The 25,356-nt window shown below is 45.9% G+C and overlaps 1 protein-coding gene across 1 annotated transcript in view; it reads left to right on the forward strand.

The window, feature by feature from the left end:
• Positions 1 to 25,356, forward strand: part of LOC139760164 (uncharacterized) — a 78,486-nt gene that overhangs the window by 50,594 nt on the left and 2,536 nt on the right. Inside the window, exons 22-30 of the mRNA XM_071683076.1 lie at positions 905 to 1,008; positions 1,586 to 1,760; positions 6,502 to 6,601; positions 9,818 to 10,047; positions 12,589 to 12,764; positions 16,099 to 16,201; positions 21,597 to 21,739; positions 22,756 to 22,977; positions 24,035 to 24,136. Coding sequence (XP_071539177.1) covers positions 905 to 1,008; positions 1,586 to 1,760; positions 6,502 to 6,601; positions 9,818 to 10,047; positions 12,589 to 12,764; positions 16,099 to 16,201; positions 21,597 to 21,739; positions 22,756 to 22,977; positions 24,035 to 24,136 — 1,355 coding nt within the window. The remainder of the gene's footprint in view (positions 1 to 904; positions 1,009 to 1,585; positions 1,761 to 6,501; positions 6,602 to 9,817; positions 10,048 to 12,588; positions 12,765 to 16,098; positions 16,202 to 21,596; positions 21,740 to 22,755; positions 22,978 to 24,034; positions 24,137 to 25,356) is intronic.

Consider the following 25,356-nt stretch of genomic DNA (forward strand, 5'->3'; position numbering starts at 1 on the left):
CTGACGAATGGTATTGCCGCAACAGTTATATATTAAGATTCTATCTGGATCTTTTGAACATTCATGATCATTCGTGTTCCAAAGTCCTGTTATGATAGACAGATCAGAATGCATTTGTTTTGATATTTCCCTCACGAGCAAACTGATGTTCTGGTAATCTGTGTATTTTTGTTTACATGTTCAGATGTCCCCTCGGCAAACTCATTCGACTTTTTGATGATATTAATCATTTCTTTCACTTCCCTGTCGCAAATGGTAACTCATCATCAAAGTTCTTTCTCTAACCTGAAGTGTGGTGCAAATACTTATCAAAAAACGAGTATCACTGATGTGGTAAATTACATGTTTGTCCTATATTAGTAAACATAAAGAAATTAGTGTCACCAATGTGGTAAATTATATGTTCGTCCTATATTAGTAAGTATAAAGAAATTAGTGTCACCAATGTGGTAAATTATATGTTCCTCCTATATCAATAAGTATATATTCTTTAATATCATGTCAGACATTGAAGTGAATGAACTGGCATGAGAATGGGATTACGTAATGTGTGTCTGTGTCTGTGTTGGGGAGGGGGACAGCATATGTACAACCAGCCGACCTTCGTCATAGATGAAGACAACAGCAACCCACAGGTGTCTGTTAAATGCTCTTGAAACATCTCCTCGCACCTCCTGCCTTGATTATTGCCCGGTAATTACTGACAACTCGAGCTCTTTCTCCCTCATTGAATCGCAAAGGATCGATATTATTTTTCTGGTTTTACTCTCCACAATGTTTAGCCTTTGTTGACCTGAGTCCAGGTTATTTTTTAAGCGTTTTTTTTGGGGGGGCCATGATGAAGGTTTATATATTCGCACTGGTTAACCTACTACCTCTTGCTGTGTGTTGTCTGTGTGTACAGTGCCTGGCGCGCCCACGAACCCGTCCACCGAATACGCGACCGTCACCACCACCACCGTCACCTGGGACCCGCCCGCCAAGACCGCCTGCATCCACCACTACCAGGTCAGTCCCGTCAGCCTCACTACTGTACAGTCTTCACGAACGTTCGCCAAGAAAGACTCTCGTGTCCCATAAATGTCTCGGTGTAAGGAGTTTACACTAAGGAATATGTTTCTCAAAGGCGATAAGTCAGTCCATAATTATCATAACGAGGCCTCTGCTACCGCTTAATGAATGAGGAAGGATCCCATTTTTAGAGTCTTACTCCCAGACGAGCGAGCGTATGGTCTCGGAGATAGCTTTGATGTGGGCCTCTCTCCCCTTGGTCGCTTCTTCCCTCGCATCATCAACAATGTACCTGCGGGAGGGAGGGACCCTTCTCGTAGGCCTAAATAAACGGAAGCTTTTCTTAAAAATGAGGGAACGTGGCCCCTTCATCCAATAACATAGATAAGGTCCTGCGTTATAATATGCTTTGTTCGTAGGTAACAGGAGCGCCAGGTGGCACGGGGAGAGAGGCAGTGTTGATGTCATGGTACCCAGGTAGACTGTGGTGGTATACAAACATAAAGTATTTATCTTGATGCTACGGTGAACGTGTGAGGCATCTCATAATATTACTGGCCACCGTGTGTTGCAGGTGTGCTTCAGAATGTACGGGGAGTCGGAGAGCGAGTGTGTGGAGAGCAGCACCAACACCTGCACCATGGAGGGCCTGGAGGCCTGCACCATCTACCACGTCACCGTCGCCTCCGTCTCCACGTCAGGAGAACACAGTGACCCACTCAAGTTTGACACCAACACGGACGACGCAGGTTTGATCTGTGATAAAGTTTTCTCGAGTTTTGAGACATTTGCCTCCTTTTTCCACGTCATCTTTATGATGCATTAGGAGGGAGGACACACCATCATAAGCACTTTACCCACTTCAGTTACTCACATTTACACGTCTGACTTCGTGTATGTCTCTCATATACGGCCCCTTACATGCTCACCTCCATTAGGCTACACTGACGCCTCTTTGGTTAACACGTATCTTAACCTCTTCTCATTTCCTACCTCTTTGAGGCAGACGTGTGCAATAGATCTTGATTAATGACACCTCCCATGGGGATACTGTGGAGGCATTTTTCTCATCTCGTTGATACTCAAAAAAATTCCAGACGTTTTTCGTTGTTATATTCAGCCGTCACTTCTCCCAGCTTATTTCTCGTGAGACATTTACCCCAAGTCCTCACGAGCTAACCGACCCCAGACTCGGATCTCTTACTTCAACAGTGAGCTTTGTATGTACTTCATTACCTCTTTCATTTTTCCCCCTCTGGTTTATATCCACCTCTTCTCTATCAAGAACCACTGATGGCTACAGTAATGCTCATCAGAGAAACTATGTCTCCCAACCATTATACAGATTTCACTGCTAATGTTCTATCCAGCTGTGATATCACGGCTAACAGTTGAGACGAAGGTATACGACTGATCAGTCTATTAAGAAGTTTACTCAACATTGTCTTCAGTTGCCAAGCTCGGTGGTTCTTCGCCTGATACAAGACAACAGGAAAACTTCACGCAAGCTATGATACGAAGAAAGAAAGCAATTGTCTTTATACTTTCCTCGGGTAGATGTCTACCCTTCCCCTGGCGATGTTATTGTCTCCACGCACAACGGAGGTTACTGTAACAGGAATGGAAGCATATGTCTCCCCTCATCCTCTGAGACTACCTCCTCTACTATACCATTGATTCAACCATTTCTGCTCCGAGGCCACGAGAGAGCGAGGGGCCTGGCGAACCAGACCTGGAAAAACTCGCCTTCCTCCGACTCACGTCCAGGTTTCATCTGTGTTCGAAATCATTGCGTGTTGCCCGTGAGGCGAGGCGTTTTTATACCCAGAGGAAGTGGAACAACCTCTCCCTCTTTTTCCTCTGGTAAGTCTTCGGGGCTTTGGCCATAAGCTTCTCAAACAACTTTCTATCTTCCTGCCTTTCCATGGCTTTTCCGTCCTGGTGATAGTGTAGCTGTCAGCTGGCTCTCCCAGTAACTCTGTTGGGTTCTCTGTTCTCCTTTAGCTCGACCTTGGATGACTGTAACTTTTCCCCTACCCTTGATTCTCCTCTCACTAATCCTGTGCCCCTCCAGATAAACTCTTTGTCTGCAGTCCAAAAAGCACTCCTCCCTCTCTCTCTCTGGACACATGTAAGGCGTGTGTGGACCAGATGGTATCCATCCTCCAGCTCTGAAGGGGTGTCCTATGCACGCACCTGTGTTCTGTTCCTCTTTTCTATAAAAAGCAAAACGTTTCCATCTTAGAAACACGCACTGGTGCAGCCTATCTGAAAGAGGAGTGACCGTTCTAACACTTACAACTATCGTCTTTAGTTCCCTCCTTAACTCGCATTTCCGTAACTGTCTTACATCTCAGTTCTTCCACCCTCTAAACTGCGGTGTTCCTCAAAGTCCTGTCCTTCCTTCTACACTCTTCCTCATTTATTTCAACTTCTTTTCTTCAACAGATAACCAAATGCCCTCGCACGCCGACAACTCAAGGCTGAATTCGTTCACTTCCTTCAGATCTCCTTTATCATTTTGTTCGATCTGAGTCTTGTATCGTCACAGTTGCCTCAATAATCTAGGCCAGGATTTGCCAGTGCGGCAACCTAGAAAAAGAAAAAAAATACCCATACTCTCTCTCTCTCTCTCTCTCTCTCTCTCTCTCTCTCTCTCTCTCTCTCTCTCTCTCTCTCTCTCTCTCTCTCTCTCTCTCTCTCTCTCTCTCTCTCTCTCTCTCTCTCTCTCTAACTAAACAACTTTTATTTCTCTTCTGGTGGACCTTTAATTCTACCACTTAACACAATAAACATTCTTAGTATTACTGCAAAATCTAATGTCTCCAGCAAACCTCATCTTTCACCTGCCTCTAAGGAACTGGACGTTCCCTTCAGATCCTGTACATTCAAATCCTCTCAACAATTTTTCCGTCTATACTAAGGACTGATACATCCTGGCACTGGGAACTGCTCTCACGTCTGGGGAGGTTCTAACTCTATATACTTACTGGACAGAGAGTCTTCAGCACTCCGACTTGTCAACTCGCCCAACCTGATCTTGCAACATGATCCTTTCGCCCTACGCTGCAGCGTTGCTTCACTTCCACTCTTCCGCAGATATTTGGTTTCTACTCCCAGGTGATGGCGGCTTGTGTGCCCCTGCCATTAGTTAGAACAGCGTGATGCTCGGCAAGCTATTGCGTCAAATGACCCCTGTGTAGCCATTCGCAACTCAAAGGTGGGCCGTTGTGATATCTATGTCTTTCCGTACACTGCGCAGGTTTGGAACTCTCTTTCCCTCTCATGTCTTCCCAAACAACTACGATCTAATCCTTTTTCAAAGGCACATCTCTCACTTCCTTCAGAACTCATTGAGTACCCCTCTTGTTGCTCCCTTTTATTGGCCCTTCTACTCCTTCAATCAAATCCTCGTTACGATGAAGACTTATGCCCCAGACCGGAGCCTCCAACATGGGGAAAAAGGACACCAAAGGTCTGGCGGTGTCCAGTCGAGTACTACTGTCAAAGCCCTAGGACCACCGTCCAATATATTCTGATTAACCAAGGTCTCTGGTCGTCTCTCTTGTGGCCAGACGTTTATGGAGTTACCGTAAGCACGAATATTGGCTTTTCTGCCACATTTACACTGCACCAGACTTCCATATATCATCGGACTCACACTCATATACAGATGGAGTTTTCGTATATATCTTATACGAGTCTGCCACCTTGGGAGATGTTTACGTCTTATAAGCATGGAGAGGGACTATGTAGTGAAAGAGCTTTGGCCTTCCGGGTTATAAAGCAAAATGCAAACTGGTTTTTTTTTTTCTTATGACCAAGTTTCCACCAGGATAAGAGCATATCTACTCAGTCAAGCATCACCAGTATATATCCTACTTCAACCACACTGTCCACTGCGGCCACAACGTGAGAGGCCCAGTACCTCCTCGTCAGAACCTTGGGTGATGCACATCGTCAGGAGAGGTGGTCTCTTCTTACCAGGCTCACTCTCCCGCGCCATCAAGTTCCGCGCCTGGATCTGGTCCCATCAACTCCCGCGCCTGGATCTGGTCCCATCAACTGGGCCAGGATCTGGTGCCATCAACTGCGCCAGGATCTGGTGCCATCAACTCCCGCGCCTGGATCTGGTCCCATCAAGTGCGCCAGGATCTGGTCCCATCAACTCCTGCGCCAGGATCTGGTCCCATCAACTCCTGTGCCAGGATCTGGTGCCATCAACTCCCGCGCCAGGATCTGGTCCCATCAACTCCCGCGCCTGGATCTGATGCCATCAACTTTAACAGCAAAGTCTGTGGTGTCCAGTAGAGCTATCGGATTTTATACTGAGGAGTCACTGTGGTCTCTAGGGTGTATGATGGGAGTGTTAGGGTGTAGTGCCTTAACTCTAGGGTGTATGATGGGAGTGTTAGGGTGTAGTGCCTTAACTCTAGGGTGTATGATGGGAGTGTTAGGGTGTAGTTCCTTAACTCTAGGGTGTAGGATGGGAGTGATCTGCTTTAGGATGTCGTGTGTGTGTGTGTGTGTGGGGGGGGGGGGGGAATGTTAGGATAAGTGTAGCAGGTGCGTGAAGCTATAGGGTGTAGCGTGGGGGGGTGAATGTTAGGTTAAGTGTAGCAGGTGCGTGAAGCTATAGGGTGTAGCGTGGGGGGGGTGAATGTTAGGATAAGTGTAGCAGGTGCGTGAAGCTATAGGGTGTAGCAATCTTCATTGAAGGAAAGGGTTTGTAAGAATAGGAGATGCAGTATGAGTTGACGGGGTGTGAGAATGTGGGGTGTGTTCCGACCATAGTGTAGAGAATGTCGTCTAAAACATTAGAGTTCATGTTAGGCTACAGGGTGTAGGAGATGGTCTCCAGGGTGTAGGTGGCGAGTTAGCTCAATGAATGAAGTAAGTCTATGGTGTTGTGAGAGAGAGGGTTTGACTGTGTGGTGGGGAAGTGTCAAGATGCGTTTGGGGTTGGCGTTCGAAGAGTCGCGATTCGTAGGGAAGCGGGGTGGAAAGAGATGAATGATATTACATGTGACGATGGATGGGGGGAAGAAAAAGGGTGTATCATTTTGAATACGATGCTGTGATGGTCAGCCAAAGTCCTGGGGATGTCTTAAGAGGAAGATGAGCACTGAGGACCTCAGGTGTGATGTGTATGTACAATGATGGAGATAGGTGTCACCATCGCCAGGGACTTCTTGTATTTCACTGATCATTAAGATAACAATCTGTATAGATGTGATTTTTTTTCCTCATCCACCAGATACTGATGGTATATGTGTTATCTATCCAAGGGTATTGGAGGAACGAATCTTATGTGATAGATAGATAATGAACTGAGGGACACTGTTGTTATATGATGATGAATTTGACATCAGAATATTTCGCCTTTTTTCATATTCTTTTATATATCTGTATGTAAACCTGACTGATTTCTAAAGAAGTTAAACGTATTCTTGAGTTGATGTCTGTTCCCTGTTTCCATTTCCCCGCCAGCCCCTGGAGCGCCAGAGAATTTGCAGCTGGTGAACCAGACAGACAGCTGGGTGGAACTTTCCTGGGACGACCCTCTGGAGAGGGCCAGCTGCGTGGACAGGTAGGTCTAGGACAATCTTCTAGAGAGAGAGAGAGAGAGAGAGAGAGAGAGAGAGAGAGAGAGAGAGAGAGAGAGAGAGAGAGGCAGCTGGGTCAACAGGTGGAACTAGGAGAGGGCCAGATGTGTCGACAGGTGTATCAAAGAGAGGGCCAGGTGTGACGACAGGTGAATCTAAGAGAAGGCCAGGTGTGTCGGCAAGTGGATTTAGGAGAGGGCCAGGTGTGTCGATACGTGGGTGAAGGTAAGGGCCAGTTGAGTCGAGACTTAGGCCAAAAAAAAAAAAAACTCTCTGGAGACGACTCGATCGGTCGTCAGGTATGACTAACATCATGGTGGAAGCTGTGAGGTAATTGGTGGAATACAATCATGTCTCTGGGTCAATCCAACGTAACTGCCATCGTGAAACATTCGACCCTCGTGTTCTGAGAGCCCTACTCATAACCTCAAGACGAGATAAAAGATCGGCCGTGTTACGACAAGAATGAGTGGAGGACAAATGAGTATAGGACAAAAATCGTCTCGTCTCCATACGTGTTCGGTTGAGAGGACACAACAGAGTGATGGGATGTGAGAGTGGACAATAGGCTGTACAGGGGTCAGTATTTTAGCCGCGCACGTACTGGGGACTGGGAAAATGAGGCTGGAATATCTAGGAAAGTATCAGAACATATGGTAGATGTCTGGAACCCCCAGGAAAAGGGGTAAAACATTATAATGAATGAAGCAGAAGTGTGGGTGTCGAGCAGGGGTGTCGTGAAGCCCCGAGTGTAGTATAAGAGTCAAACAGGCGTATCATGAAGCTCCGAGTCTTGTGGTAGCGACAAAGAACTGGAGATTCCATGAACATCTAGACCCACAGTGAAGAGAATAATTCAAATGCTGAGTATAATGAGTACGGGAGAGGAAAAAATATAGAGAGAAATGTGAACCTATGAGATATGAGTGAATGAGACGAGGTTGGATCGACAATGGGCGAGTCTGAAGAAGACAATGGGTGGAGGAGCGTGTTTGGGAGATGAGATAATGTGAGGGGAAATGCACAGATGAACCTTAATATTTAGAGGAGACTTTATGGGCTACTGTGCTCTCCTGGGTAGCAGGGAGGGAGGGCGAGCCATACTGAATATAAAGCCATATTTCCCGGACTGTAGATGTGGTTCATTACGTCCAGAATCATTGTGTCATCCACACAAGTCGTCATGGTGGGTATGGTACTGATGTGAGAGGCCAAGATAGACTTCCTAGTGTCTTAAACTGTGGTCATATCATTCAGTATCTTTGTATTGTCTCTTTATGGTGTTTTGATCCTTTTTCTACGTTCATGTAATATTGGGACATGATGAATCGTCGTCCAATATTTCGATCGAATCCCCCCAACCTCGCCACACCTGCCCCACACCTACAAGGATCAACACCCAGATTTCTTCCGTTGACTTTGTTCATACAAAAGTCATATGTTTTCACTGTCATAAACCATGTAAAAATCTGTCAATACCTCAGTGGCTGAACACCTCCACCCCAGTGGCCATACCATAAGATGACCCAGTCGTTGGAGAAGACATCTTTAAGAGCAATATCTTGCAAACCTGGAGACAGTGTTTCGCGTCATACGTTAAACTGCCATAAGTTTTAAGCGTGTACGTGCTACTACAACGAGTCTATATTCTTCAGCAGTGTACAGTGAAGTTTTTTACTGCTCGTGGGCTGAGTACATGGTCATATCTAGGCAGGTTGTATAGGTGGCAATTACGTATCAACTAGCACTGGCGTCATGCGAAAACCAAGTGGCTGGAATGCGAACTACTCCAACATCCTTTTATGTAGAAATCAATTTTGTTTTTTTATTGCAAAAAGTCAAGTCGACATGATCTGTTTACAGATGTACATATATGGCTGATCTCTCTCCAGATGTACATATATGGTTGATCTCTCTACAGGTGTACATATATGGTTGATCTCTCTACAGGTGTACATATATGGTTGATCTCTCTACAGGTGTACATACATCGTTGATCTCTCTACAGATGTACATATATGGCTGATCTCTCTACAGATGTACATATATGGCTGATCTCTATGTACATACATGGTTGATCTCTCTACAGATGTACATATATGGTTGATCTCTCTACAGATGTACATATATGGTTGATCTCTCTACAGATTACATATATGGTTGATCTCTCTACAGATGTACATATATGGTTGATCTCTCTACAGATGTACATATATGGTTGATCTCTCTACAGATGTACATATATGGTTGATCTCTCTACAGATTACATATATGGTTGATCTCTCTACAGATGTACATATATGGTTGATCTCTCTACAGATTACATATATGGTTGATCTCTCTACAGATGTACATATATGGTTGATCTCTCTACAGATGTACATATATGGCTGATCTCTATGTACATACATGGTTGATCTCTCTACAGATGTACATATATGGTTGATCTCTCTACAGATGTACATATATGGTTGATCTCTCTACAGATGTACATATATGGTTGATCTCTCTACAGGTGTACATACATGGTTGATCTCTCTACAGATGTACATATATTGTTGATCTCTCTACAGATGTACATATATGGTTGATCTCTCTACAGATGTACATATATGGTTGATCTCTCTACAGATGTACATATATGGTTGATCTCTCTACAGATGTACATATATGGTTGATCTCTCTACATATGTAATATCTTCATACTTGTTTACATACTTTCTGGCACCACCATCACTACATCATTTTACATATTTGGGAAATGTGAATAAACAAAATATGAAGGGAAAGCGGGTTCCTCGGCTGACCACTCACTCGCCAGACCCTGGAATATCCCAGAACCCATCCAAACTTGACGAGTTGTGAGAAAGCGATATTCAGTAGGGATTCAGTAGGTTTGGCAAATCCTATCGGGTGTCTTATTAAAGGTTTTCAACCTCTCCTTTTAAACAAAAACAGCCGATCGTGAATGTTAAGTACTTCTGGTTGCCCGAATTTCAATCGATGCCGAGATTTTTACGTACGTATTTGAATCACCCATTTGGATTATCTTCGCCATGCCTACGTATACACTGTAGTCTTATAAATTCAACGATAAACATTCTGTGATGTGTGACAACATGAACTGTGAGGCTACTGTATGAATATACCATACACTCGGGTCTGGCACACGACCTGATCAATCAACGTGTTCTTGACAGATGGGCTATATCGTACGCGAAGACCCCGAGCAAGATAGAGGCCGTGGTTGTGTCCACACACCCGACGCACAACCATGGCACAGAGCTCGGACCCCTGCAGAAGGCAGACAACTACGCCACCGTGTCTGACTTGCTGGGCTGCACCAACTACACCTTCTGGGTGTCGGCCGTCTCCCCGAAGGGCACACCCGGCGGCACCAAGAACACCCGCACTGCCATGGATGAGACTGGTGAGTCAGCACTGTCCTCCTCATCCTCCTCCTCCTACGTTGCCATCTCCTCCTCCTCCTCCTCCTCCTCCTACGTTGCCGTCTCCTCCTCATCCTCCTCCTCCTACGTTGCCATCTCCTCCTCCTCCTCCTACGTTGCCATCTTGTCTATAGACTAGTCTAAACAGCTGCTAATTCTGGCTAACGAAGTTTGTAAACATCTTTTTTTCTTTTTCTTAGTTGTGAACAACAAATTTCGTTGCCATAATTTTTGTCGTTAACTTATCATTTACCACAGAAATTTCAGTGGGGGTAGTTTGATCACAATGTACTGAGACGGGTTCTAAATTCCATGCACCCTAGTGATCTAAACTATTTGAAAGAGAACAGTAAAACAGAAAACACTTTAACTGAGAAATATTTAGGTGATGGGCTCAAAACCTTATGGTATAGAAAACACTAAAACAAAATTATATTTTCTATCACTTTCTCTTGACGAACCATCCATGCATGACCCATTTTCCAGTTGTGTTTGATCATTTCTTTATGTTTTGCTTCCAAATACTACGAAACTACTTCTTGTTTCCAGACTTCCATCTAAAGATGGGTAAGGTTCTTCGTCAAGTCTCAGGTTTATGACTTGAACTTCCGCCCATTACATAATGAAGTGGAGACTCTCAAAACATGATGTTTGTTAAGCTGAAGAATTAGAAATGATATGTGTTATTATCACCGTTACAGCCACGGCGCGCCGCTGTGTCTGCGACCGGTAACTGTAGTGCGCGCAAGAGTCAGCCGTAATACTCGAGTTTCTTCGGGTTATATTAGGTTGTCGCTTGAAGACATAGAGTGCCAGCTGATTTGGAGGAGGATTAAAGCCGTTAGCTTCAAGGGAAACTAGTCTCTTTGTCCTTCTTGATTTGGGGCGAAAACTCCTTCCGACGTTGTTTACTAAATATGTTGATTTACCAGCGACTGATGACCTCTTAACGTTTAGCTGCTCAAGGTTCCATTTCCAGCATAACAGCATTGGTTCATTTTTTTTCTGCCTTTATTGCTTAGTGGTCTGGTCCGTGGAGGAGAGAATACAATACTCCCTCGACCCAGCGATTCTTAGAGAAACGAAGATTATACATCCATTCCGTCTCACTTCCCGGACGGAGGGAAAGTGATACAAGAGACGAACTTTCAAGCTTTAGATTGTCTAAGACAGGAGACTTGACAGTATCCATTTGTTTTGTGTATCCTGGTTGGTTCTTATCTGTCTATCATGTGACTGTTTGTTAGAGGGGGTTTTTATCAAGCGTTAAGGTGTGTGAGAGAGAGGAGGTAGAGAGAACGGTGAGTGGTTCCAGGTGAAGATGGTGTCCGCGGCAGAGGCCTGTGTGTGTTCAACTGATTTATAGATGGGATGGTGGGGGAGGAAACTGCAAAGATCTCGGAGAGATAAGAGAAGGGGGCAGGCGGCCTGGGACGTATTAGTTATTGTTTGCTGATAGCACAGTATTGGTGGTAGGTTCTAGCAACTGCGGGAGTTGGTGTCTGAGTCAGGGAGAGTGTGTGAAACGAGGAAGTCGAGAGTAAATGTGAATAAAATTAAGGTCATTAGGTTTAGCAGGGCAGAGGGATAGGTTAGTTGGGGTGTGAGTCTGAACTGGGAAAATTATGAGGAAGTGAAGTGTTTTAGATACCTGGGAGTGGACATGACAGCTAATGGAATCATGGAAGCGGAAGTAACTCATAGGGTGGGTGGGGAGGGGTGAAGGTCCTGGGAGCACTGAGGAATTTATGGGAAGAGTTCGTTACCTGGAATGGCGAAGATTGGACGTATTGGATGTGAAATGTCTGAGGACAATATGCGTTGTGGTTTCAGCGAGTAAGTAATGAGAGCGTAAGAGAGAGGTGTGGTAAAAGGAAGAGTGTGGTTGCGAGAGTTGAGGAGGGTTCGGTTTCGACATATGTGGAGACTGTAGAGTGAATGAAAAGAGGTTGTCAAAATGGACATGCATGTCAGTAGTTGACGGGACAGGAACCAAACTAGAGATGGAAGGATGGTGCTGAGAAGATTTTGAGTGCTCGGGGACCTGAGCGTGCAGGAGGGTGAAAGGCGTGCCCGGGATAAGGTAAATTGGAGCGACGGAGAGAAACGTGCTGTCAGTGGACAGCGTGCGCATATGAAGCAACCAGGGGAAGCCACGGAAGGGTACGTGGGGTCTGGTTATGTGTGTGTGTGTGTGTGTGTGTGTGTGTGTGTGTGTGTGTTTCTTTGATGAGGCGTTCATTTACGCCAGTGTAAAGTGCAGTAGAAGAAATTAGTGAATATAGATGTTATGCCAGAGACCAAAATGCGTACGAGTGTGTCCCTTATCATGCAGGGGCCACCACCCCTGACATATACAGAAGGTGACGTGAAGTTGCAGCTGCGGCGGAGGAGCGAACGAATGATTGTGTGGGTGAGAGAGGCGTGGAAGGGAAGGTGAGGAAAGGGATGTAAAGGAGCAACCTGCTGTGTGAATATCAGGGACTAACAAATGATTATATTTTCTCGTCGTCTGTCATCAGAGCCGACGCCAGTGCTGGCCCTGGAGGCCAGAACTATGGACACAAGCAGCGTGTCGGCCAGCTGGACGCCCGCGCAGGTGGAGATGTGCGTCGATCACTACCGCGTCTGTATAACAGACGTCATAGACCTCACCAAGGAATGCCACGACACGAACGACTACGACAAGATCTTCACGGTAAATGATCACACTTGTCCGTGATGACAGAATGAAGGTGAAATCGCACTTCAGTAGTAGGAGTTCTTACAATTCATTTAATATGTAATTTTTCTATAAATGTGGTACAACATGTTTCGTGACGACAATCCACCTCATCAAGTGCCAGTACTTAAAGTTATTTAAATCCTAATGTCATACTTGATTCCCGTCGTCCAACATCAGTCTCTAAGGACCAAGCTACCCCTTGCTTCAGTGAGGGAGCGCCAGAAAAACAGACAACAAAGGCCACATTCGTTCACACTCAGTCTCTAGCTGTCATGTATAATGCACTGAAACCACAGCTCCCTTTGCACATCTAGGCCCCACAGACCTTTCCATGGTTTACCCCAGACGTTTCACATGCCCTGGTTTAGTCCATTGACAGCACTTCGACCTCGGTATTCAACATCGTTCCAGTTCGCTCTGTTCCTTGCACGCCTTTCACCCTCCCGTAAGTTCAGGCCCCGATCGCTCAAAATCCTTTTCACTCCATCCTCCCACCTCCAATTTGATCTCCCGCTTCTCTTCGTTCCCTCTACCTCTGACACATATATCCTCTTTGTCAATCTTTCCTCACTCATTCTCTCCACGTGATCAAACCATTTCAACACACCCTCCTGTACTCTCTCAACCACACTCTTTTTATTACCACACATCTCTCTTATCCTTTCATTACTTACTTGATCAAACCACCTCACACCAAATATTGTCCTCAAACATCTCATTTCCATCAAATCCATCTTCATTCGTACAACCCTATCTATAGCCCATGCCTCGCAACCGTATAACATTGTTGTAACTACTATTCCTTCAAACATACCCATTTTCTGCTCTCCAAGATAACGTTCTCTCCTTCCACACATTCTTCATCGCTCCCAGAGCCTTCGCCCCTCCCCACCCTGTGACTCACTTCCGCTTCTATGGTTCCATCCGCTGCTAGGTTCACTCCCAGATACCTAAAACACTTCAATTTCTCCAATTTTTTCCATTTAAACTTACATCCCAATCAGCTTGTCCCTCATCCTTACTGAACCTGACAACTTTGCTCTTAACCTTCTCCTTTCACACGCTTTTCCAAACTAAGTCACCAACTTCTGCAGTTTCTCACTCCAATCCGCCACTAGAGCTTTATCATCGGCGAACAACTGACTCAATTCCCAGGCCCTCTCATCCCCATCCGACTGCATACTCGCCCCTCTTTCTAAATCTCTCGCAGTCACCTCCCTAACCATCCCATGCCAACAAATTAAACAACCATGGAGACATCACGCACCCCTGCCGCAAACCAACATTCATGGGGAAACAGTCACTCTCCTCTCTTCCTACTCTTCCCCTTACCTTACATCCTTAGAAAAAAACATTTCACTGCCTTTAGCAACTTACCTCCCACACCATATACTCTTAAGACCTTCCACAAAGCATCTCTATCAATCCTATCACATGCCTTCTTGAGATCCATAAATGTTATATACATATCCATCTGTTTTTCTAAGTATTTCTCACACATTCTTCAAAGCAAACACTTGATCCACACATCCCCTACCACTTCAGAAACCACACTGCTCTTTCCCAAGTTGATGTTCTGTACATGCCTTCACCCTCTCTATCAATACCCTCCCATATAGTTTCCCAGGAACACTCAACAAACTTATGCCTCTGTGGTTTGAACGCTCACCTTTATCCACTTTGCCTTTGTACAATGGCACTATGCATGCATTCCGCCAATCCTCAGGCACTTCACCATGATCCATACATAAACTGAATATCCTTATCAACCAATCAACAACACAGTCACCCCTTTTATATATACATATCTGTGTGTGTGTGTGTGTTTGTCTGTCTGTCTGTCAGAGTGACCAACTCCCACTTTCGACTCAGGGTCTGAGTGTCTCAGTTTTCTTACACTATTGCCAACAAAACCATAAGTCTTGTGAACCATCAAACACACATAAACTATCAAAACGGAATATATCATTGAAGTCTTCAAAAAGGAAAACAAATATATTTTGTATGAAAGCAAACATCGAAATTTTTTTCGTGTTAGAAACGTAGGATAGCAAGATTGTCTGTTTGTATAGACGTCCAGCAGGTAGGTGGGTAGATTCTGCCTAGCCAGCAGGTAAGTAGGTAGACTCCACCTAACCAGCAGGCAGGTAGGTAGACTCAACCTGACCAGCAAGTAGGTATACTCCACCTAGCCAGCAGGTAGGTAGGTACGCTCAACCTAACCAGCAGATAAGTAGGTGGACTCTACCTATCCAGCAGGCAGGTAGACAGGTAGGCAGACTCCATCTAGCCGGCCTGCAGGCAGGCAGGTAGATACACTCCACCTGGCCAGCAAGCAGGTAGGTAGACTCCACCTGGTCAGCAGGCCAGCAGGTAGGTAGACAAGTAGACTCCATCTGTTCTGTAGGCAGGTAGGTAGGTAGACTCCACCTAGCCAGCAGGTAGATGGACAGGAAGACTCCACCTAGCCAGCAGGTAGATAGACGGGTAGACTCCACCTGGCCTGCAGGTAGGTAGACAGGTAGACTCCATCTGTTCTGTAGGCAGGTAGGTAGGTAGACTCCACTTAGGCAGCAGGTAGATAGACGGGTAGACTCCACCTAGCCAGCAGTTAGATAGACGAATAGACTCCACCTGGCCAGCAGGTAGGTAGACAGGTAAACTCCACTTAACACAGAGGGAATCAGACTCAAGCGGTGGTATAAGCTGACGGTCTCCTGACGTAAGAGTTGTCTGCTGGTGCTGCCGCTGGCCAGGGCCGGAGCTCCGTCTTGCCCCAGAGGGACTCGGGTGGTGGAGGGGATCACTCTGGATGAGGAGGGATGTGGGGCACAGGAGAGCACGAGTCTGACGTGAGGTACAGAATGGAAGGGGGGGGGAGGGAAGACTGTAGTGGTTCTGGCACCATGGATGGGAACTAGACAGTTAACGCAATGAACACATAAAAGTAGGAGGTAGCGAGAGGTTGGCTGAAGTGGTTCTAGGTTCCTGAAATCAGTAGAAGAAAGAGAAGGTTATGAATACAAGAGACACTTATAATCGTGGGAGGAGGTCGGGTGTGGCATGTGTCATGCTGTAGTGCTGCGGGAGTGTCATGTGCCATGCTGCAGTGCTGGGGGAGTGTGTCATGTGTCATGTTGTAGTGCTGAAGGAATGTGGTATATGTCATTCTTTCCCATATGTCTCTCTCTCTCTCTTACCTTCTCACCTCTCTCCCTCCCCCGTCCCTCACCGCGTCTTTCCATCCCACTTCACTCTCCATGTCTCTCCTTCCCTCCCTCACCACGTCTGTCTCTCCCTCCTCCAGGGTCTGGACGCCTGTGTGGAGTACGAGGTGACAGTCACGTCAGTGTCTCCCTCAGGGAGGCTCGGTGGCTTCGCCTACGACCTGGCCAAAACTGAAGACCTACGTGAGTACTGTGTCTATATTGACCTACTTATTATTACCTATTTGTATTGTACGAGGAGTTCTACCCTCCTTAGGGCTCCATCTCTTGAACCTTCTCTACTGTTAAACTGTATGGGAAGGAGTTCTACCCTCGTTAGGGCTCCATCTCTTGAACCTTCTCTACTGTCATACTGTACGGGAGGGAGTTCTACCCTCGTTAGGGCTCCATCTCTTGAACCGTCTCTACTGTCATACAACATATCAACCTCTGTATGGTGTCCACATTTGCTATGGTTCTCACTGTGGGAATACGTCTTTATATCCTTTTTCTCACAAGTTCCTTCTTCAGTCTTATGTTGTGGCCTGTGTTAGTTTCATCCCTGCATCTTTCATCAAGCTGACTCAGAAAGTCAGAGTTTGTGATCAGGTCACCCCTCACTCTTCTTTCTTCCATGGTGGGGCAAGTTTAAGGCCTCTAGCTTTTCCCTGTAACTCGTACCTCTTGGCTCCAGTGCCATTTTTGTCGCTCTCGTCTAGACCTTCTCTATTAGCTTTTTGTGCCTCTTTAAGTGTGGCGACCACACTTAAAAACCATGTTCTAGTTTGGGCGTAATATAAGACGTGAACTGTTTGCTAAATATTTCCTCATCCTTATACTTGAATGCTATCTTGATAATAGACAGCAGACAGTTTGTCCCCTTTTCTTCTATTCTTCTAACGTGGGGACTCAGACGACAGACTTGAGGGCGATGTCAACTCGCAGGTAACTCTCACACAGATCCCTGCAGCTTTCCTCTGCTAGATAGTATTCATACTGAGGTCTTCTTACACTTTGTCCCATCATTATCATTCTTTACTTAATCGGGTTGAATTTCATTAACCACAAATCGGGCTAACTTTGGAATTTGTGCAGTCTCACTGTAACTTGATACAATCTTCTTTGCATTTCCTTTGCCCTGTTATCATACCATCATCCACAACAAGTTCAGGCAGGATGCCAGCTCTGCTGGCAAGTCATTCACATTCGTAGATCAAGAAGAACAACGGTTTCAAGACCAAACCTTGCGGCACACCACAGGTGATATCATACCATATCGAGAAGGCTCCCCTGACCTGCGGAGTTTCGTTCCGCTTCCACTCACATAATGTTCCATCCATCGAAGTGATCTTCCTCCTTCTTCATGACTGATGATCCACCTTCTTCACCAGCCTCCTGGGTGGTGCAGTGTCAAAGTCTTTCAGGGTCCAGATGCATATAATCCGTCGAATCTTTTCCTTGACCTATAAGAATCTCTCTCTCTCTCTCTCTCTCTCTCTCTCTCTCTCTCTCTCTCTCTCTCTCTCTCTCTCTCTCTCTCTCTCTCTCTCTCTCTCTCTCTCTCTCTCTCTCTCTCTCTGTGTGTGTGTGTGTGTGTGTGCTAATGGTGCCCATGTGCTAACCCGCCCCATATATCATCAGGACCCTCTGCAACACTGCTACATATTCTGTATGTAGCTTACCAGTCCCTCCTTTACGTTCACAAGGAAACTGTTTACCTAAAGTTTATAGTTACCAAACAGCCGCATTCTCTTCTTTGAGCCTGGATTCCTTTCTGATTTTTCTGACATCCTCACTAGCCAGGTACTCAGGTTCAAGCACTGTATGATCACGTTCCTGGTGGTGTTTCGAATCCTATTTTCTGTTTCCATGATGTCTTATGTAAAGATGAGATCTAGTATCGATGGTGCATTAACCTGTCTTGACATATTGATGCAGGGAATTCTCCTGTGCGCAGTCTGAGAATCTGTATTTTCGTGAATCGCTTTCTTATATGCAAAGCCAAGTGTTCCCTGTCCGCATTTTTATAGCTGAATTTTCTCGTTGTTGGAATGTTATCTTCTCTGAGAGGGCTGTTATCTTGCTGTTTCCTCCGTCATTCTGATAGCGCCGAGTTTGTTCTTCACGGATCCAAAGATCTGGCTAATGAGAGCCATTTCACGTGACTCTGGATTATCCACATTATTATGCATGGTTTCCCAAATGCGGCCTGTCGTACGGGAGTAGCACGTCTCACTACGAAAACCCGCCCTCAGGAACTGGTACCTGCCCGTGTAGCTTCGGGAGAACAGCCTAGTCCCGCTCACCACAAGCGCACAAACGGGGAGCCACTTCCACCAGCCCGACGGCCGACACCAGATGTACAAGGCAGGCCCAGTTGTCAACCTGTGCTCTTGGACCACATCCTGTGAAGGGAGTGGGTCCAGGTTAGGGCTTTTACTGAGCACACTTCTAGGTCCCGGTTAGTAAGCCCTAACCCTCAGAGCACTTGCACTTTCTTGGCAACATGCGCCACGCCTGTTCAATGAGGCAGATGTCACATGCACGGTGCCTTTGCCGATGGGATCCCGTACGCCCTATAGGACTTCCGGGGCGAAAGCAGCTGAAAGCGCGAAATGAACCCCAGAGACTTGTATGTCAATTATGACAGCCTCTGTGCCTTCAGAAGCCACGATGTCCGGCTTTCTCAAGGACCCCACGATCGGAATGCGAGGCTCACAGGTCACCTCTTACCCCCTTTCCCTCAGCCGACCAGCTAGATAGACACTGAGGTTGTCGTGTCTCTTTACCCTCCCACCGTGGGTACGAGGGCATACCTGGGCGATATACCCAAGCGTACTGGGCTTGCGACAGGTGTCACAGAGGCCGTCGGTCTCGGGCCGGCCTCTAGTATCCCTGGCTGGGGTGGATAAGGCGCCAATTCTCAGAGGGCCTTCACATAATCAGACCCGGACAGGAAGCGGTTCCCACTATGTACCCATCCACTAACCTGAGGCACGGTAGTAGATGGAGCGAGACCCGCACCGTCGACGGTGCTGATCAGATCAGCCCTCCATACGCGATTGCGTTCGAGTTTATTACTCGCCTGCCGACCAGCAGCAATGCATGCGGGTCCAGTCCAGCGCTGCAGCTTGCTCAACACTGCAGGCTCCCGGACAGCCTCCTGAATCACCAGGTCGGTCGAGGTGAGTCATTTCTCGAACCTGGCTTGCTTATCTAGCCTGACAGTCGAGGCAAAGTCCGGTATACCAAGCCCACCATCTGCCGCCGAGTGGGAGTATGCGCAGGACACGTCATGGGCTACAAGGAGCCAGCGGCGAACCGCGACTCTCACTTGCCTGTCCATGCGTGCTAGCTGTGTCTTATAGACTTCCCCCAGCACCAAGCGAGGCATGAGCTTTGGCACTAGGTGTCCTATAGGTAACGCAATTCGTTTTTGAAGTTTTAGAGTGGCTCTGATGTTGCGGAGCCCCTCTTCTAGCAGGGCACCGTAGGATTTGCGCCTTACTCTTACTCCGACGAGAACGCCGAGGTACTTATAATCGTCCTCAGTGTTCATGGAGCCGATAGCGTTACCCAAGACTTGGAATGTCCTACCTTTGTTGGCGTACCAGGTCTTGCGCTTGCCGTCGACCTCCATACTGAGGGTACGACACTTTCCCGGGTTTACTCGAAGTCCAACCCCCGCAAGAGTCTCTTTGATTATGTCAATTGCCTGTTGCAAGCCAGTTGGCGTCTTCGCCACCAGGATCAAATCGTCCGCAAATGCCAGTACTGAAACCTTCTGGTCGCTGAATCCAATTCCTTCGCTGTGGTTTGTTCGTTATCGGGTTACGACCTTCCACTGACTCATGCACTATCGTTCAGCTCAACTGTGGGATTAACTCTGTCCCAGAGATTCGTCAACCTCCAGGTCTTGGAGTCATCCTGTAATCCACATGCTCACCCATCATGCACCCACTCTGAGGACTCTACACCTCACTTGCAGTATCATCATGTGCTCCAGATGTTTCCTCAGTCATCTGGTTTCTAACAGAGTTTATCGTCATCTGTGTAACTTTGATGTTTGAATATTTATCTCCTTATGTTACAATAATGTCCCCAGATCTTTGTTCCTCTGCACAATACCCTTTGTCTCGCCTCCATAACCTCTCAAACTATTTTCTGATCCCTGTCCTCTGTATCCTTAGGTGGCACAAGGGAATACATGCGAAACACAGGTAACAGAAGACCTGATAGAAGACCTGATGGTGTTTGAGGAGGTCATCTCCTACAGGACAGTGGTTCTTGGCATCCTGTCTATATTCCTAATCTCTGTGAATGGACACACGGTGTTACTGGGGAAGCCTCCTCCCTACCTACCACTCCCTAAGGCACATCAGCCAACAGGGAAATGCTTATGTAGTTCCACTTGTACCAAAGAGGGAGTTTACTAACATGGAAGTTTGATAAGAGAGATAATGAATTTAACTCATTGATCTAATTTCTACCGCTGGATACTATAAGGAGGAAGCACTTATATGCATCCATAGCCTCCGTCTTGACAGGTCCAGTGGTTGGGTTAACCCAGCACTCTTCCACCTGTAGGGCACATGCCACAACTCTCCCTACCTCACCCTCACACACCCACACCTCCTCATCCATAAGAGTTTCCACAAGTTGACGTTGCTTTCATTCACGTCTTAAGACGACTTTTTAATTCACAAAATATACATAGAGTCGAACCCCCTTTATGAGCTCAAAAGAACACTATATCAGTGACACCAACTACACACAGCATCTTGGTAATGATAGTTGACTTCACTATAAGAGAGAGTGCCCAGCAGGGCACATCTATCCTTGACCAAGGCCAGGGTGTGGTCTCTGACCATGATGTGTCTGCCGCGGGGACCATCCTTGACTGGTCTATGTCAGTGTCTCCCAGAATAGACCCTCGTGAACCCAGCACTGAATGTGGTCTCTTTTCTCGAGGTGTTTTGTGTCACAATTTCTTCAAGCGATTTTGAGTTGTAAGTATATCCAATAATTTCATTCTTAGTTATTTTCTTTCAATATTTTACCCTTTACTCATAACTCTTGACCCTGTTTCTCTGTTATTTCCAGTCGATCCTTTGACTCCTAAGTTGCCAGTTGTGAAATTACAACCTGTGTTATAGGGAGCGAATTTTACACTCGTGTTGCCCGGTCGCTTAACCCTGTATATATGTACCATGTCTTAACTCCTCTGTATGTATGCACGTACACATACCTTCATCTTAAGCCAGGTATTCATTTGTCGACTAACCTCGAAGGGAGGATGAACACTTGGGTTGTGTGAAGGCTGACAGCCACGCTCGGGATTCGAACCCATGCTGGTCCAACCCCTGGCTAGCCCGTGTAAACTCATGGTCAGTAACGCTAACCACTACACCACGGAGGCTCGTTTGTGTGTGTGTGTGTGAGTGTGTGTGTGTGTGTGTGTGTGTGTGTGTGTGTGTGTGTTCACATACCTCTGAGTTTTCTATGCATGTTTAGATTATGTAAAGAGAGTGGCAATAGATCTGTCTGTCTCTATAACGCTACTGCCAAAGTCTCACTCTCCCGCTCCCACTGCCCACAGCCACCAGCGCGCCCACTGACCTGCAGGTGGAGCAGCTGACCTCACACTCCGTCTTGGTCTCCTTCGGTCTGCCCTTGGAACACCCGCGATGTGTCAACGAGTTCCGCTTCAAGCTCGTCCTGCTAAAAGGCCTCTTCTACAAGGTCAGTGTAGCACTACCAAAGAAACGGTAGGGTATTTTCTTCGCTTCATACTTGTCTGCAGTTTCCCTTGTTAGCGAGATAGCTCCAGGAACAGGCGGAAGAAAAATAAAAGCTGAATTCGCTCACATCTGTTCTCTAGCTGTTATGTGCAATCCATCGAAACCACAGCCTCCTATCCACAACTAATTACCCACACACCTAACCATGGTTTCTCCTGGTCGCTTCACATGCCTTGGTTCAGTCCATTGACAGCACGTCGACCCCTATATGCCATAAAGTTCCAATTTACTCTATCCCGTGCGCGCTTTTCACCCTCCTGCATGTTCAGCCCTCGACCACCCATAATCTTGTTCACGCCATCCTTCCATCCCCAGTCTGGTCTCCCGCTTCTCCATATCCCATCCACTTCTGACACATGTTTTCTTTGTCAATCTTTCTTCACTCATTCTGTCCATATATCCACACCATTTCAACACACCCTCTCCTGCTTTCACAGCCACACGCTTCTGATAAGATAGGATATAAATATCTGTATTCATCTATCTGTTTATGATAAACACTGAATCAGTTTCTATAAAAGAGTCCTGGTGTTACCTAGAACCTTTGCAACGCCTCTTTCAGCTCAAGGCTACGCTACTCTCAGTAGCAGGGAACTGTATACTCCTTTGGAGTGAGAAGTTCTCTGACAAGAGTGCACTCCCTATGATACTGCCTCACCAAAGATGAATATTGTTTTCAATACATATTCGCCATTTCCAGCGTTAGCGAGGTAGCGTTAAGAACAGAGGACTGAGCCTTAGAGGGAATATCCTCACTTGGCCCCCTTCTCTGTTCCTTCTTTTGGAAAAGTAAAATTTGTGTGTGTGTGTGTGTGTGTGTGTGTGTAGACTTTGTGTTACATGAGGTTAGGTCGGGTGTGACCAGTAATCACTGGTCAACTTTAAGTTAACTTACAATTTAATTGTTACAACAATTTGAGATGAAGATTTTAGACTATGGTTGTGTTGTGTGCACAGAGAGAGACGGGCGTCACTACGCACATGCAGGAGACGCTGTCAGACCTCGATGCTTGCAGCCACTATGGCCTCTGGATCAGCGCCGTCACCATCTCCGGCTTCGAGAGCGACCAAGTGAACCAGAACTTCACCACGAGCGAGGACACACCCTCGGCCCCGCGAGAATTCAAGTACTTCGAGGTCTCACCAGAGCAGGTCATGCTGCAGTGGTTCTGGCCCGAGGTAATGCCTCACTCTACACACTCAGGATAGCCCTCACCTACACACTCAGGATAGCCCTCACCTACACACTCAGGATAGCCCTCACCTACACACTCAGGATAGCCCTCACCTACACACTCAGGATAGCCCTCACCTACACATTCAGGATAGCCCTCACCTACACACTCAGGATAGCCCTCACCTACACACTCAGGCTTCATCACTTATCATACGGTAGCTTGGAACACAGGACATGTCATACTTCCTCCTGATTCATAAATGATACTTCATACCTCCTCCTGATTCATACAGAATATGTCATACCTCCTCCTGATTCATAAATGATACTTCATACCTCCTCCTGATTCATACAGAATATGTCATACTTCCTCCTGATTCATAAATGATACTTCATACCTCCTCCTGATTCATACAGAATATGTCATACTTCCTCCTGATTCATACAGAATATTTCATACCTCCTCCTGATTCATACAGAATATGTCATACCTCCTCCTGATTCATACAGAATATTTCATACTTCCTCCTGATTCATACAGAATATTTCATACTTCCTCCTGATTCATACAGAATATTTCATACTTCCTCCTGATTCATACAGAATATTTCATGCTTCTGATTCATAAAAAACATTTCATACTTCCTCCTGATTCATACAGAATATTTCATACTTCCTCCTGATTCATACAGAATATTTCATACTTCCTCCTGATTCATACAGAATATTTCATACTTCCTCCTGATTCATACAGAATATTTCATACTTCCTCCTGATTCATACAGAATATTTCATACTTCCTCCTGATTCATACAGAATATTTCATACTTCCTCCTGATTCATACAGAATATTTCATACTTCCTCCTGATTCATACAGAATATTTCATGCTTCTGATTCATAAAAAACATTTCATACTTCCTCCTGATTCATACAGAATATTTCATACTTCCTCCTGATTCATTGTCTGCCAAAGAATCGGCATGACTCGGTGGTAGAATACGGGTCAATATCCATCATTGACCTACCTGACCTGACCTGACCTGACCTGACCTTACAGGCGAACAAGATGTGTGCTGAGACCTATCGTCTGAGTTGGACCAGCGACGGGGACAGTGGTAGTGAGGACCTGACCTACCCCGGCCACCCGCCAGAGGTCACGGTACGTGTCACGCCACGTCGGGTTCATTTGGGCCACGTAAGGTCACACTGGGTCACACAGGGCTGCAGGCAACACCCTGTGGTTCACCTGGTAGAGTATGATGACACTAACTGGCTTAGATAGTTGTGATACATAACAACAGTTGTGGTGTATTACTTCATTTGTTTTGTATAACAACAGTTGTGGTGCATAACAACAGTAGTGTTGTATAACTACAGTGTGGTGTATAACAACAGTTGTGGTGCATAACAACAGTAGTGTTGTATAACTACAGTGTGGTGTATAACAACAGTTGTGGTTCATTATTTCATTAATGTGTTGTGTATAACAACACATTTGTGGTGCATTATTTCATTTGTTGTGTATAACAACAGTTGTGGTGTATAACAACAGTTGTGGTGTATAACAACAGTTGTGGTGTATAACAACAGTTGTGGTGTATAACAACAGTTGTGGTGCATAACAACAGTTGTGGTGCATAACAACAGTTGTGGTGTATAACAACAGTTGTGGTGTATAACAACAGTTGTGGTGTATAACAACAGTTGTGGTGTATAACAACAGTTGTGGTGTATAACAACAGTTGTGGTGCATAACAACAGTTGTGGTGTATAACAACAGTTGTGGTGTATAACAACAGTTGTGGTGTATAACAACAGTTGTGGTGTATAACAACAGTTGTGGTGTATAACAACAGTTGTGGTGTATAACAACAGTTGTGGTGTATAACAACAGTTGTGGTGCATAACAACAGTTGTGGTGTATAACAACAGTTGTGGTGTATAACAACAGTTGTGGTGCATAACAACAGTTGTGGTGCATAACAACAGTTGTGGTGTATAACAACAGTTGTGGTGTATAACAACAGTTGTGGTGTATAACAACAGTTGTGGTGTATAACAACAGTTGTGGTGTATAACAACAGTTGTGGTGTATAACAACAGTTGTGGTGCATAACAACAGTTGTGGTGCATAACAACAGTTGTGGTGTATAACAACAGTTGTGGTGTATAACAACAGTTGTGGTGCATAACAACAGTTGTGGTGTATAACAACAGTTGTGGTGTATAACAACAGTTGTGGTGCATAACAACAGTTGTGGTGTATAACAACAGTTGTGGTGTATAACAACAGTTGTGGTGCATAACAACAGTTGTGGTGTATAACAACAGTTGTGGTGTATAACAACAGTTGTGGTGCATAACAACAGTTGTGGTGTA

Source organism: Panulirus ornatus, chromosome 35, assembly GCF_036320965.1.
Source record: "Panulirus ornatus isolate Po-2019 chromosome 35, ASM3632096v1, whole genome shotgun sequence".
In the NCBI taxonomy this organism is placed as follows: domain Eukaryota; kingdom Metazoa; phylum Arthropoda; class Malacostraca; order Decapoda; family Palinuridae; genus Panulirus; species Panulirus ornatus.